Source organism: Scyliorhinus canicula, chromosome 5 (assembly GCF_902713615.1).
Source record: "Scyliorhinus canicula chromosome 5, sScyCan1.1, whole genome shotgun sequence".
In the NCBI taxonomy this organism is placed as follows: Eukaryota; Metazoa; Chordata; class Chondrichthyes; order Carcharhiniformes; family Scyliorhinidae; genus Scyliorhinus; species Scyliorhinus canicula.
In genome coordinates this window covers 231,765,627-231,780,626 of record NC_052150.1, presented here as the reverse complement: position 1 = coordinate 231,780,626, position 15,000 = coordinate 231,765,627, and the positions used below count along the sequence as shown (strand labels likewise).

Genomic DNA, 15,000 nt, shown 5'->3' with positions numbered 1-15,000 from the left:
AGCTCAGTGGGCTAGACAGCTGGTTTGTGATGCAGAACGAGGCCAGCAGCGCGGGTTCAATTCCTGTACCAGCTGAGAATTCTGAATTTTCCCTCCGTGTACCCAAACAGGCGCCGGAATGTGGCGACTAGGGGATTTTCACAGTAACGTCCTTGCAGTGTTAATGTAAGCCTACTTGTGACAATAAAGGCTGTTTATTTATTTTATTTACAGTAGCTGCTCTCCAGGCCTCTGGCACCTCCCCCGTGGCCAGAGAAGAATTAAAAATTTGGGTCAGAGCCCCGGCAATCTCCTCCCTCGCCTCCCACAGCATCCTGGGACACAATTCATCTGGACCTGGAGATTTGTCCTCGTTTAAACCTGCAACACCTGTAAAAATGTGTCGCTCCCTCTGACAACTGGCTCAATAACCTCACAGTTCTCTCTCTCCCCGAGCTCCATATCCACCTCCCCATTCTCTTGGGTGAAGACAGAAGTTGGCGGAATGGTAGCACAGTGGTTAGCACTGTTGCTTAGCAGCGCCAGGGACCCAGGTTGATTTCCCGGCTGGGCCACTTGGGAGTCTGCACGTTCTCCCGTGTCTGCGTGGGTTTCCTCCGGGTGCTCCGGTTTCCTCCCACAAGTCCCGAAAGACATGCTGTTAGGTAAATTGGACATTCTGAATTCTCCCTCTGTGTACCCGAACAGGCGCCGGAATGTGGCGACTGGGGGATTTTCACAGTAACTTCATTGCAATGTTAATGTCAGCCTACTTGTGACAATATTAATTATTATTATTATTAAATATTCATTCAACACCCGACCAATGTCCTCTGGCCCCACCCACAGATCCCCCCTTGGTCTTTAATGGGCCCCTCTCTGTCCCTGGTTAAGATCTTCCCATTGATATATTTACAGAATATCTTGGGATTTTCCCTACTTTTACCAGCCAGAGCTTCCTCATATTCCCTCTTTGTTCTCCTAATTGCTTTCTTCATCAACATCCTGCACCTTCTGCACTCCACTAATGCCTGTGTTGATTTGCTCCCCTTGTACTTGCTAAAAGTCTCTCTTTCCCTTCTCTTCGCATCCTGAATGTCTCTGGCCATCCATGGTTCTCTGGGTTTGTTACTCCTTCCTATTACCCTAGAGGGACATATTGGGCCTGGACCCTCCCCATTTCCCTTCAGAACACCCCCACTGCTCTTCTGTATATCTCCCCACCAGTAACTTGTTCCAATCTACTTTTAGACACTGCCTTAATTGACTAAAATCAGCCCTTAGGGACCAAAAAGGTTAGGAGGGGTTATTTGGTTACGGAGTAGGGTGGAAGTGAGGGGATTGAGTGGGTCGGTGCAGACTCGATGGGCCGAAGAGCACCCGGCCCAAGCCCACACCTCCACCTTATCCCAGTAACTCCACCCAACCTTTTTCTTTGGACACTAATCATTGATCATGGCCAATCACCTAACCCACACATCTTTGGACTGTGGGAGGCACCCGGAGGAAACCCACGCAGACAGGGGGAGAACGTGCAGACTCCACACAGACAGTGACCCAGCCGGGAATCGAACCTGGGTTCCTGGTGCTGTGAAGCAACTGTGCTACTAACCTCTGTGCTACCGTGCTGCCCCCCCCCCCCCCCCCCCCCCCCCCCCCCCCCCCTATACAGCCTTTTTTACAAAAGATTAAACTATATAAGTCAGAGTAATAAATTAATTTGTTTTGTTTTACTCTTTTTGACCTGCCTTTGGTTTAGAGAACCCATTCATTATGATTTAATAATGAATTAATTTGTTTAACAATGTTTTAGTTTCAAGTGGAGTGCTGATTCAACACACAGGCACACTCACACATGTGTATACACGTGCCAACATGCAGAAAGAGACACGCAGGCAGAGACACACACACAGTCACACACACACACAGACAGATACAGAGACACGCACACAGAGACACACACACAGTCACACACACACACAGACAGATACAGAGACACGCACACAGAGACACGCACAGTCACACACAGAGACGCAGAGACACGCACACAGAGACACACACAGTCACACACACACAGACAGATACAGAGACACGCACACAGAGACACGCACAGTCACACACAGAGACGCAGAGACACGCACACAGAGACACACACAGTCACACACACACACACAGTCACACACAGAGACGCAGAGACACGCACACAGAGACACACACAGTCACACACACACACACACACAGTCACACACAGAGACGCAGAGACACGCACACAGAGACACACACAGTCACACACACACACACACATTTTTTTTTTAAAATTTAGATTACCCAATTAATGTTTTCCAATTAAGGGGCAATTTAGTGTGGCCAATCCACCTATCCTGCACATCTTTGGGTTGTGGGGGCGAAACCCACACAGACACGGGGAGAATGTGCAAACTCCACACGGACAGTGACCCAGAGCCAGGATCGAACCTGGGACCTCAACGCCGTGAGGCAGCAGTGCTAACCACTAGGCCACCGTGCTGCCCTTACACACACACACACACACAGACAGACACAGACACAGAGACACGCACACAGAGACACACACAGTCACACAGACACAGAGACACGCACACAGAGACACACACAGTCACACACAGACACACAGTCACACACACAGACGCAGAGACACGTCCACAGAGACACACACAGTCACACACACACAGACAGACACACACACAGACGCAGAGACACGCACACAGAGACACACAGTCACACACACACACACACACACAGTCACACACAGAGACACAGAGACACACACAGTCACACACACACACAGTCACACATACAGAGACACAGACACACAGAGACACACACAGTCACACACACGCAGTCACACACACACACACACAGACACAGAGACACAGACACACAGAGACACACACAGTCACACACACACACACAGACAGACACAGAGACACAGACACACAGAGACACGCACACAGAGACACGCACAGTCACACACACAGAGACACACACACAGTCACACACAGACGCAGTCACACACACACACAGACAGGCACAGAGACACAGAGACACGCACACAGTGACACACACAGTCACACACAGACACAGTCACACACACACAGAGACACGCACAGTCACACACACAATGACACACACAGTCACACACAGACACAGTCACACACACACAGAGACACGCACACAGAGACATGTTGACCCACAGACTATATCCAGGCTGAGGTGATTTTCTGATGCTCCCTATCAGAGCTGTGACTGTTTTTTACTCAGGTAGCTGTCAGTCAGAGAAGGTGTAACTCACCTCAGTCCCGACCTGATCCCAGCCTCTGAGCACTTACCCGTTCTGACCTGCACCAGTCTGCACTAATAAACAATCAAAATGGGAATGAAAGACTGGCTGAGTGTGACACAGAGAGGGGAGTAATGGTGAAGTGCTATTATCACTGGATTAGTAATCCAGAAACCCTGTGTAACGCTCTGGGGATCTGTGTTCTCACATGGCAAATGGCGGAATTTGAAATTCAATAGATACAGATAGAGCTTAGGACATAGAGACACAGAACAGTACAGCACAATACAGGCCCTTCGGCCCACAATGTTGTACCAACCATTTATTCAAATCTATGATCAACCTAACCTACACCCCTTCAATTTACTGCTGTCCATGTGCCTGTCTAAGAGTCGCTTAAATGTCCCTAATGACTCTGACCCCACCACCTCTGCTGGCAGTGCATTCCACACACCTACCACTCTCTGTGTAAAGAACCTCCCTCTGACATCTCCCCCATACCTTCCTCCAATCACCTTAAAATTATGTCCCCTCGTGACAGCCATTTCCACCCTAGGGAATAGTCTCTGGCTATCCACTCTATCCATTCCTCTCATCACCTTGATGTGGAGATGCCGGCGTTGGACTGGGGTGAGCACAGTAAGAAGTCTGACAACACCAGGTTAAAGTCCAACAGGTTTGTTTCAAACACTAGCTTTCGGAGCACGGCTCCTTCTTTCAGGTCCGAAGCTCGTGTTTGAAACAAACCTGTTGGACTTTAACCTGGTGTTGTAAGTCTCATCACCTTGTACACCTCTATCAAGTCACCTCTCTTCCTTCTTCGCTCCAGTGAGAAAAGCCCTAGCTCCCTCAACCTTTCTTCATAAGACATGCCCTCCAGTCCAGGCAGCATCCTGGTAAATCCCCTCTGTACCCTCTCCAAAGCATCCACATCCTTCCTATAATGAGGCGACCAGAACTGGACACAATATTCCAAGTGTGGTCTAACCAGGGTTTTATAAAGCTGCAGCAAAACCTCGCGGCTCTTAAACTCAATCCCCCTGTTAATGAAAGCCAACACACCATACGCCTTCTTAACAACCCTATCAACCTGGGTAGCAACTTTGAGGGATCTATGTACGTGGACCCCAAGATCCCTCTGTTCCTCCACACTGCCAAGAATCCTGCCTTTAACCCTGTATTCAGGATTCAAATTCGACCTTCCAAAATGAATCACTTCACATTTATCAATGTTGAACTCCATCTGCCACTTCTCAGCCCAGCTCTGCATCCTGTCAATGTCCTGTTGTAACCTGCAACAGCCCTCAACACTATCGACAACTCCACCAACCTTTGTGTCATCGGCAAACTTACTAACCCACCCCTTCCACTTCCTCATCCAAGTGGTCACCGACCTCCAGGCCGAATACTTTCCATCCACTACCACTCGCTGACTTCTTTCGGCCAGCCAATTCTGTATCCAGACAGCCACATTTCCCTGTATCCCATGCCCCCTAACTTTCTGAATGTGCCTACCATGGGGAACCTTATCAAATGCCTTACTGAAATCCATATACACCACATCCACTGCCCGACCTTCATCAATGTGTCTCGTCACATCCTCAAACAATTCAATGAGGCTTGTGAGGCATGATCTGCCCCTCACAAAGCCACGCTGACTATCTTTAATCAAACTATGTTTTTCTAAATAATCATAAATTCTATCTCTCAGAATCCTTTCCAGTATTTTGCTCACCACAGACGTAAGACTGACTGGTCTGTAATTCCCAGGGATTTCCCTACTCCCTTTCTTGAATAGGGGAACAACATTCGCCTCCCTCCAATCATCCGGTACTACTCCAGTGGAGAGTGAGGACGCAAAGATCATCGCCAACAGCGCAGCAATCTCCTCCCTCGCTTCCCATAGTAACCTTGGGTATATTCCATCAGGCCCAGGGGACTTATCTATCCTGATGCTTTTCAAAATTTCCAGCACATCCTCCTTCTTAATATCAACCTGTTCGAGCCTATTAACCTGGTTCACACTGTTCTCATGAGCAACATGTTCCCTCTCTCTAGTGAATACTGAAGCAAAATATTCATTTAGGGCCTCCCCCATCTCCTCAGACTCTAGGCACAAGTTCCTCCACTATCCCTGATCGGCCCTACTCTCCCTCAGATCATCCTCATATTTCTCACATAAGTGTAGAACGCCTTGTGGTTTTCCCTAATCCTCCCCGCCAGGGCTTTTTCATTCCCCCTTCTAGCTCTCCTCAGTCCATTTTTGAGTTCCTTCCTGGCTACCTTGTAACCCTCTAGAGCCGAGTCAGATCCTTGCTTCCTCAACCTTACGTAAGCTTCATCTTCCTCTTGACTAGAAGCTCCACTTCTCTTGCCATCCAAGGCTCCTTCACCTTACCATTCCTTCCTCATCCCAGTGGGACAAAGCAATCCAGCACTCACAGCAAGTGCTCCTTAAACAATCCCCACACCTGGCCTGATTTGTTGCCAAGCACCAAATCCAATATGGCCTTCCCTCTAGTCAGCCTATCTGTATTACATCTGGAACTAAAAGTCTAAGATGACCATGAAATTGTTACCAATTGCTGTAAAAACCCAACTGGTTCACTAAGAATAATAATAATCTTTATTATTGTCACAAGCAGGCTTACATTAACACTGCAATGAAGTTAATGTGAAAATCCCCCAGTCGCCTGTTCGGGTACACAGAGGAAGAATTCAGAATGTCCAATTCACCTATCTACACGTCTTTCGGGACTTTTGGGAGGAAACCAGAGCATCTTTCGGGAAGGAAATCTGCCGTCCTTACCTGATCTGGCCTACACGTGACTCCAGACCCACGGCAATGTGGTTGAGTCTGAAATGGCCACGTGAGCCAGCTGGTTTTCTGAGGCTGTACAAGGCTCTGGTCAGATCCCATTTGGAGTATTGTAAACAATTTTGGGCTCCGTATCTAAGGAAGGATGTACTGGCCTTGGAAAGGGTCCAGAGGAGGTTCACAAGAATGATCCCTGGAATGAAGAACTTGTCGTATGAGGAATAGTTGAGGACACTGGGTCTATACTAGCACAGTGGGTGAAACAGCTGGCTTGTGATGCAGAACAAGGCCAGCAGCGCGGGTTCAATTCCTGTACCAGCCTCCCCGAACAGGCGACGGAATGTGGCGACTAGGGGCTTTGAAGCCTACTTGTGACAATAAGCGATTATTATTACTCGGAGTTTAGAAGGATGAGGGGGGATCTTATTAAAACTTACAGGATACTGCGGGGCCTGGATAGAGTGGACGTGGAGAGAATGTTTCCACTTGTCGGAGAAACTAGAACCAGAGGACACCACCTCAGACTAAAGGGCCAATCCTTTAAAACAGAGATGTGGAGGAATTTCTTCAGCCAGAGGGTGGTGAATCTGTGGAACTCTTTGCCGCAGAAGGCTGTGGAGGCCAAATTACTGAGTGTCTTTAAGACAGAGATAGATAGGTTCTTGATCAATAAGGGGATCGGGTTATGGGGAGAAGGCAGGAGACTGGGGATGAGAAAAATATCAGCCATGATTGAATGGTGGAGCAGACTGGATGGGTCGAGTGGCCTAATTCTGCTCCTCTGTCTTCTGGTCAAGAGCAATTAAGGACGGGCAATTTTGGCCCAGCCAGAGAGAGCTACACTGTGTGAATCAATATCAGACAGAGATCGTGCATAGTAACTGTATCCATGTTTGTAATTAGCTGTAACGGATGCACATTCATTCCTTACCTGTGGAGTGATGGGCATTAGCAATGCCAAAGAGACAGGCAAACACCAGCAGGGAGTGAGGAGACATTCTGTAAAACAGACACAACACAGAACAATGTTACTCACTGAAAATTGCCATGCTGTTGGAGAGAGAATTTCTGTGCCCCTGACAGATATCATTTCGAGTTTCATTCACATTTATTGGGTAACCTGACGCTCCACATCCATGTTTGGAAGATGTTAACTTTTCCCTCACTAACAGTTCAGTTCTGTTGGCTGTCTCTACATTGTCCCCAACACTCCCAGGACAGGTACAGCACGGGGTTAGATACAGAGTAAAGCTCCCTCTACACTGCCCCCATCAAACACTCCCAGGGACAGGTACAGCACGGGTTAGGTACAGAGTAAAGCTCCCTCTACACTGTCCCCATCAAACACTCCCAGGACAGGTACAGCACGGGGTTAGATACAGAGTAAAGCTCCCTCTACACTGTCCCCATCAAACACTCCCAGGGCAGGTACAGCACGGGGTTAGATACAGAGTAAAGCTCCTTCTACACTGTCCCCATCAAACACTCCCAGGACGGGTACAGCACGGGGTTAGATACAGAGTAAAGCTCCCTCTACACTGTCCCCATCAAACACTCCCAGGACAGGTACAGCACGGAGTTAGATACAGAGTAAAGCTCCCTCTACACTGCCCCCATCAAACACTCCCAGGACAGGTACAGCACGGGGTTAGATACAGAGTAAAGCTCCTTCTACACTGTCCCCATCAAACACTCCCAGGACGGGTACAGCACGGGGTTAGATACAGAGTAAAGCTCCCTCTACACTGTCCCCATCAAACACTCCCAGGACAGGTACAGCACGGAGTTAGATACAGAGTAAAGCTCCCTCTACACTGCCCCCATCAAACACTCCCAGGACAGGTACAGCACGGGGTTAGATACAGAGTAAAGCGTCTCTACACTGTCCCCATCAAACACTCCCAGGACAGGTACAGCACGGGGTTAGATACAGAGTAAAGCTCCCTCTACACTGCCCCCATCAAACACTCCCAGGACAGGTACAGCACGGGGTTAGATACAGAGTAAAGCTCCCTCTACACTGTCCCCAAAACTCCCAGGACAGGTACAGCACGGGGTTAGATACAGAGTAAAGCTCTCTCTACACTGTTCCCATCAAATACTCTCAGGACAGGTACAGCATGGGGTTAGATACAGAGTAAAGCTCCCTCTACACTGTCCCCATCAAACACTCCCAGGACAGGTACAGCACGGGGTTAGATACAGAGTAAAGCTCCCTCTACACTGTCCCCATCAAACACTCCCAGGACAGGGACTGCACGGGGATCATTGATCCCCTTCGCCCCAAGGGCTATATGTAACTGCTTCTTGAAAACAGACAATGTTTTGCACTCAACTGCTTTTGTTGTAGCAAATTCCACAGGGTATCCACTCATTGGGTGAAGAAATGTCACCCCTTCTCTGTCCTGAACGGTCTGTTCTGTATCCTCTGCTGTGCCCCCTGGGTCTGCCATCGGGAACATCCTTCCTGTACCTACCCTGTCCAGTCCGTTTAGAATTTTATAGGTTTCTATGAGATCCCCGTCTCATTCTTCCAAACTCCAGGAATACAATCCTAACCGACTCAATCTTTTCTCATACGTCAGTGCTGCTCCCCCAGGAATCAGTCTGGTAAATCTTCGCTGCACTCCCTCTATAGATAGAACATCCTTCCTCAGAGAAGGAGACCAAAACTGCGCGCAATACTCCAGGTGTGGCCTCACCAAGGCCCTGTATAATTGCAGCAACACATCCCAGCTTCTATACTCGCAACCTCTCGCAATGAAGGCCAACATACCATTAGCCTGCTTTACCGCCTGCTGCACCTGCATGCTTACCTTCAGCGACTGGTGTACAAGGACACCCAGGTCCCGCTGCACACTCCCCTCTCCCAATTTACAACCATTCAGGCAGTAATCTGCCTTCCTGTTTTTGTTACCAAAGTGGATAACCTCACATTTATCCAAATTACACTAAATTTTAAGGCTTCTGAAGGTCCAAGTATATCACATCGACTGGCTCCCCCTCATCAACTCTCCTCGTTACATCCTCAAAGAACTCCAGTAGATTTGTCAAGCATGGCTTCCCCTTCATAAATCCCTGCTGACTCTGTCCAATCTGCCACTTTTTTCCAAGTTCTCCACTATTTTATCTTTTAGAACGGATTCTAACTTTTTCTTTCTGCTGACATCACGCTGACTGGTCCTAATTATTATTTTTATTATTATTATTTCCCTGCTTTCTCTCTACCTGGGATTAGCTATCTTCCACTATTTCCATCCATTCATTCTAGGGCTACTTGGTAAAATATTCTGGGATGCAGATTATCCGGCCCTGGAATTTTATGGAATTTCAATCTCATCAATTCTCCCAATAACATTTTCACTGATACTGACTTCCCTCGGTTCCTTCCTCTCAGTAAACTCTGTGTCCCACCATGTTTCTGGTCCGTTATTTGTATTTTCCTTTGTGTAGTCAGAACTAAAGTTTGTATTTAGTTGCTCAGCCATTTCTTTGTCCTCATTATCTATTCCCCTGTTTCTGACTGTAAGGGACCTACATTTGTCTTCACCAATCTTTTTCTCTTCAACTACCTATAGAAACTTTTACAGTCAGTTTTTATGTTCCCTGCAAGATTACTCAGGACTCTATTGTCCCCTTCTTAATCAATCCCTCTGTATCCTTTGCTGAATTCTAAACAGCTCCCAATCTTGAGGTATGTTGCTCTTCTTGGCCAATCTGTACGCTTCTTCCTTGGATCTAATACTATCTCGAATATCCCGTGTAAGCCATGGATTGACCACCTTTCCCATTCTACTTTTGTGCCAGAGAGGAATTAACAATTGTTGCAGTTCCTCCATGCGCTCCTTAATGTTTACCATTGCCTATCCACTGTCATCCCTTTAAGTAACATTTTCCAATCAATCATTTCATCGTAGTTTCCTTTATTTAGATTCAAGACCCGAGTTTCAGAATCAGCTATGTCACTCTCCAACTTGGTGAAGAAATTGATCATGTTATGGTCGCTCATCCCCAAGTGGTCAATTACAACTAGATTCCAAATAACCAATTATTCCTTTCTCCCTCCATTTTAAACTCAGGCATTTCACTGGCACCCATTCGAGGAGCTGGTCCCTATCCTGTGTCCCTCCTGTTGACCATAAATCCAAAGACTGGTTTACGATGCACATTGAGGAACAGGAGTGTTCGGAATAGTCCCAGTGTGGTGCCACTCCACAATTCCCAAACTACACTCAGACTTCAGGAAAAGCGATCAGGAAAAGTTGCTCACCTTGTGCAGGGTCTTCGCCGTTGCTGAAGGTCCCGCTTTGATCACAGTTTATATCAGAGCAGACGGGGTATGGGTCAGTGCCCAAATGGTCACATGCTGCTGAGGTTGGGTTTCAATTGGCTAAGGGCTTGATGCTGTTTGTTCACCTTAGGTAATAATCATTTCAGCAATACCCTCAGAAATAGAAGAACTGGAGAAATGTGTAACGTGTTGGACCGTTAAACAGGGATTGGGAAATAGGGAATGTTCTGTTTGAAAGGAGAAGTGTTGTGAGGACAGAGGGGAGGCAAGTAAAGCCCTTCACTCCGTGGCAGACATCATTCTGTCCTGGGAGTGTTTGATGGGGACAGTGTAGAGGGAGCTTTACTCTGTATCCAACCCTGGGCTGTACCTGTCCTGGGAGTGTTCGATGGGGACAGCGTAGAGGGAGCTTTACTCTGTATCTAACCCCGTGCTGTACCTGTCCTGGGAGTGTTTGATGGGGACAGTGTAGAGGGAGCTGTACTCTGTATCTAACCCCGTGCTGTACCTGTCCTGGGAGTGTTTGATGGGGACAGTGTAGAGGGAGCTTTACTCTGTATCTAACCCCGTGCTGTACCTGTCCTGGGAGTGTTTGATGGGGACAGTGTAGAGGGAGCTTTACTCTGTATCTAACCCCGTGCTATACCTGTCCTGGGAGTGTTTGATGGGGACAGTGTAGAGGGAACTTTACTCTGTATCTAACCCCGTGCTGTACCTGTCCTGGGAGTGTTTGATGGGGACAGTGTAGAGGGAGCTTTACTCTGTATCTAACCCCATGCTGTACCTGTCCTGGGAGTGTTTGATGGGGTCAGTGTAGAGGGAGCTTTACTCTGTATCTAACCCCATGCTGTACCTGTCCTGGGAGTGTTTGATGGGGACAGTGTAGAGGGAGGTTTACTCTGTATCTAACTCCGTGCTGTACCTGTCCTGGGAGTGTTTGATGGGGACAGTGTAGAGGGAGCTTTACTCTGTATCTAACCCCGTGCTGTACCTGTGCTGGGAGTGTTTGATGGGGACAGTGTAGAGGGAGCTTTACTCTGTATCTAACCCCGTGCTGTACCTGTCCTGGGAGTGTTTGATGGGGACAGTGTAGAGGGAACTTTACTCTGTATCTAACCCCGTGCTGTACCTGTCCTGGGAGTGTTTGATGGGGACAGTGTAGATGGAGCTTTACTCTGTATCTAACCCCGTGCTGTACCTGTCCTGGGAGTGTTTGATGGGGACAGAGTAGAGGGAGGTTTACTCTGTATCTAACCCCGTGCTGTACCTGTCCTGGGAGTGTTTGATGGGGACAGTGTAGAGGGAGCTTTACTCTGTATCTAGCCCCTTGCTGTACCTGTCCTGGGAGTGTTTGATGGGGACAGTGTAGAGGGAGCTTTACTCTGTATCTAACCCCGTGCTGTACCTGTCCTGGGAGTGTTTGATGGGGACAGTGTAGAGGGAGCTTTACTCTGTATCTAACCCTGTGCTGTACCTGTCCTGGGAGTGTTTGATGGGGACAGTTTAGAGGGAGCTTTACTCTGTATCTAACCCCGTGCTGTACCTGTCCTGGGAGTGTTTGATAGGGACAGTGTAGAGGGAGCTTTACTCTGTATCTAACCCCGTGCTGTCCCTGTCCTGGGAGTGTTTGATGGGGACAGTGTAGAGGGAACTTTACTCTGTATCTAACCCCGTGCTGTACATGCCCTGGGAGTGTTTGATGGGGACAGTGTAGAGGGAGCTTTACTCTGTATCTAACCCCGTGCTGTACCTGTCCTGGGAGTGTTTGATGGGGACAGTGTAGAGAGAGCTTTACTCTGTATCTAACCCCGTGCTGTACCTGTCCTGGGAGTGTTTGATGGGGACAGAGTAGAGGGAACTTTACCCTGTATCTAACCCTGTGCTGTACCTGTCCTGGGAGTGTTTGATGGGGACAGTGTAGAGGGAGCTTTACTCTGTATCTAACCCCGTGCTGTACCTGTCCTGGGAGTGTTTGATGGGGACAGTGTAGAGAGAGCTTTACTCTGTATCTAACCCCGTGCTGTACCTGTCCTGGGAGTGTTTGATGGGGACAGAGTAGAGGGAACTTTACCCTGTATCTAACCCTGTGCTGTACCTGTCCTGGGAGTGTTTGATGGGGACAGTGTAGAGGGAACTTTACTCTGTATCTAACCCCGTGCTGTACCTGTCCTGGGAGTGTTTGATGGGGACAGTGTAGAGGGAGCTTTACTCTGTATCTAACCCCGTGCTGTACCTGTCCTGGGAGTGTTTGATGGGGACAGTGTAGAGGGAGCTTTACTCTGTATCTAACCCCGTGCTGTACCTGTCCTGGGAGTGTTTGATGGGGACAGTGTAGATGGAGCTTTACTCTGTATCTAACCCCGTGCTGTACCTGTCCTGGGAGTGTTTGATGGGGACAGAGTAGAGGGAGGTTTACTCTGTATCTAACCCCGTGCTGTACCTGTCCTGGGAGTGTTTGATGGGGACAGTGTAGAGGGAGCTTTACTCTGTATCTAGCCCCTTGCTGTACCTGTCCTGGGAGTGTTTGATGGGGACAGTGTAGAGGGAGCTTTACTCTGTATCTAACCCCGTGCTGTACCTGTCCTGGGAGTGTTTGATGGGGACAGTGTAGAGGGAGCTTTACTCTGTATCTAACCCTGTGCTGTACCTGTCCTGGGAGTGTTTGATGGGGACAATTTAGAGGGAGCTTTACTCTGTATCTAACCCCGTGCTGTACCTGTCCTGGGAGTGTTTGATAGGGACAGTGTAGAGGGAGCTTTACTCTGTATCTAACCCCGTGCTGTCCCTGTCCTGGGAGTGTTTGATGGGGACAGTGTAGAGGGAACTTTACCCTGTATCTAACCCTGTGCTGTACCTGTCCTGGGAGTGTTTGATGGGGACAGTGTAGAGGGAACTTTACTCTGTATCTAACCCCGTGCTGTACCTGTCCTGGGAGTGTTTGATGGGGACAGTGTAGAGGGAGCTTTACTCTGTATCTAACCCCGTGCTGTACCTGTCCTGGGAGTGTTTGATGGGGACAGTGTAGAGGGAGCTTTACTCTGCATCTAACCCCGTGTTGTTCCTGTCCTGGGAGTGTTTGATGGGGACAGTGTAGAGGGAGCTTTACTCTGTATCTAACCCCGTGCTGTACCTGTCCTGGGAGTGTTTGATGGGGACAGTGTAGAGGGAGCTTTACTCTGTATTTAACCCCGTGCTGTACCTGTCCCTGGGAGTGTTTGATGGGGACAGTGTAGAGGGAGCTTTACTCTGTAACGAACCCCGTGCTGTACCTGACCTGGGAGTGTTTGATGGGGACAGTGTAGAGGGAGCTTTACTCTGTATCTAACCCCGTGCTGTACCTGTCCTGGGAGTGTTTGATGAGAAAAGTGTAGAGGGAGCTTTACTCTGTATCTAACCCCGTGCTGTACCTGTGCTGGGAGTGTTTGATGGGGACAGTGTAGAGGGAGCTTTACTCTGTATCTAACCCCGTGCTGTACCTGTCCTGGGAGTGTTTGATGGGGACAGTGTAGAGGGAGCTTTACTCTGTATCTAACCCCGTGCTGTACCTGTCCTGGGAGTGTTTGATGGGGACAGTGTAGAGGGAGCTTTACTCTGTATCTAACCCCGTGCTGTACCTGTCCTGGGAGTGTTTGATGGGGACAGTGTAGAGGGAGCTTTACTCTGTATCTAACCCCGTGCTGTACCTGTCCTGGGAGTGTTTGATGGGGACAGTGTAGAGGGAGCTTTACTCTGTATCTAACCCCGTGCTGTACCTGTCCTGGGAGTGTTTGATGGGGACAGTGTAGAGGGAGCTTTACTCTGTATCTAACCCCGTGCTGTACCTGTCCTGGGAGTGTTTGATGGGGACAGTGTAGAGGGAGCCGTGTGAAGCTCATTCCAGATACGTACCACTCAGTGTGAAAAAATTTCCTCAGGTTCCAATTAATTCTTTCCCCTTTGGGCAGCACGGTGGCGCAGTGGTTAGCACTGCTGCCTCACGGTGCCGAGGTCCCAGGTTCAATCCCGGCTCTGGGTCACTGTCCGTGTGGAGTTTGCACATTCTCCCCGTGTCTGCGTGGATTCACCCCCACAACCCAAAGATGTGCAGGGTAGGTGGATTGGCCACGCTAAATTGCCCCTTAATTGGAAATAATGAATTGGGTAATCTAAATTTATCTTATTTTAAAAATTCTTTCCCCTCTTAACTTAAACCTACACCGTCTAGTTCTCCATTCCCCAACCCTGGGGAAAAGACTGAGTGTGTTCACCCTATCCATGCCTCTCATGATCTTATACATCGCTAGAAATCATTCCTCATTAGCCTTTCCCAGCCTGTCCAATCTCTCCCTGTAAGTCAGTCCCCTGATCCCTGGCAGCTTCCTTGTAAATCCCTTCTGCAGTCATTCCGGTTTAATAACGGGCAGGATTCTCTGCCTGCAGACGCCGAAATCGCATTCGGCGATCAGGCGGACGTTTTTTACGCTGGAATCTGGGGCAGCGCCATTTTCTCGATGCTCCACCCGCAATCTGCCGAGTGTTTGGGGGTGTGTCCTCACAACTTCCGGGGATCTTGCATGTTGGCTGCGGACTGTGTCCACCATCGCCACAGTCTGG

The 15,000-nt window shown here is 48.8% G+C and overlaps 1 protein-coding gene across 1 annotated transcript in view; it reads right to left on the bottom strand.

Annotated features, from left to right (window-relative positions):
- LOC119966670 (fucolectin-like) overlaps positions 1 to 10,550 on the bottom strand; it is a 22,500-nt gene extending 11,950 nt beyond the window's left edge. Inside the window, exons 1-2 of the mRNA XM_038798729.1 lie at positions 10,387 to 10,550; positions 7,048 to 7,115 (exon numbers count right to left, since the gene is read on the bottom strand). Coding sequence (XP_038654657.1) covers positions 7,048 to 7,114 — 67 coding nt within the window. The 5' untranslated portion in view covers position 7,115; positions 10,387 to 10,550. The remainder of the gene's footprint in view (positions 1 to 7,047; positions 7,116 to 10,386) is intronic.
- Between the last annotated feature and the right edge of the window lie 4,450 nt (positions 10,551 to 15,000).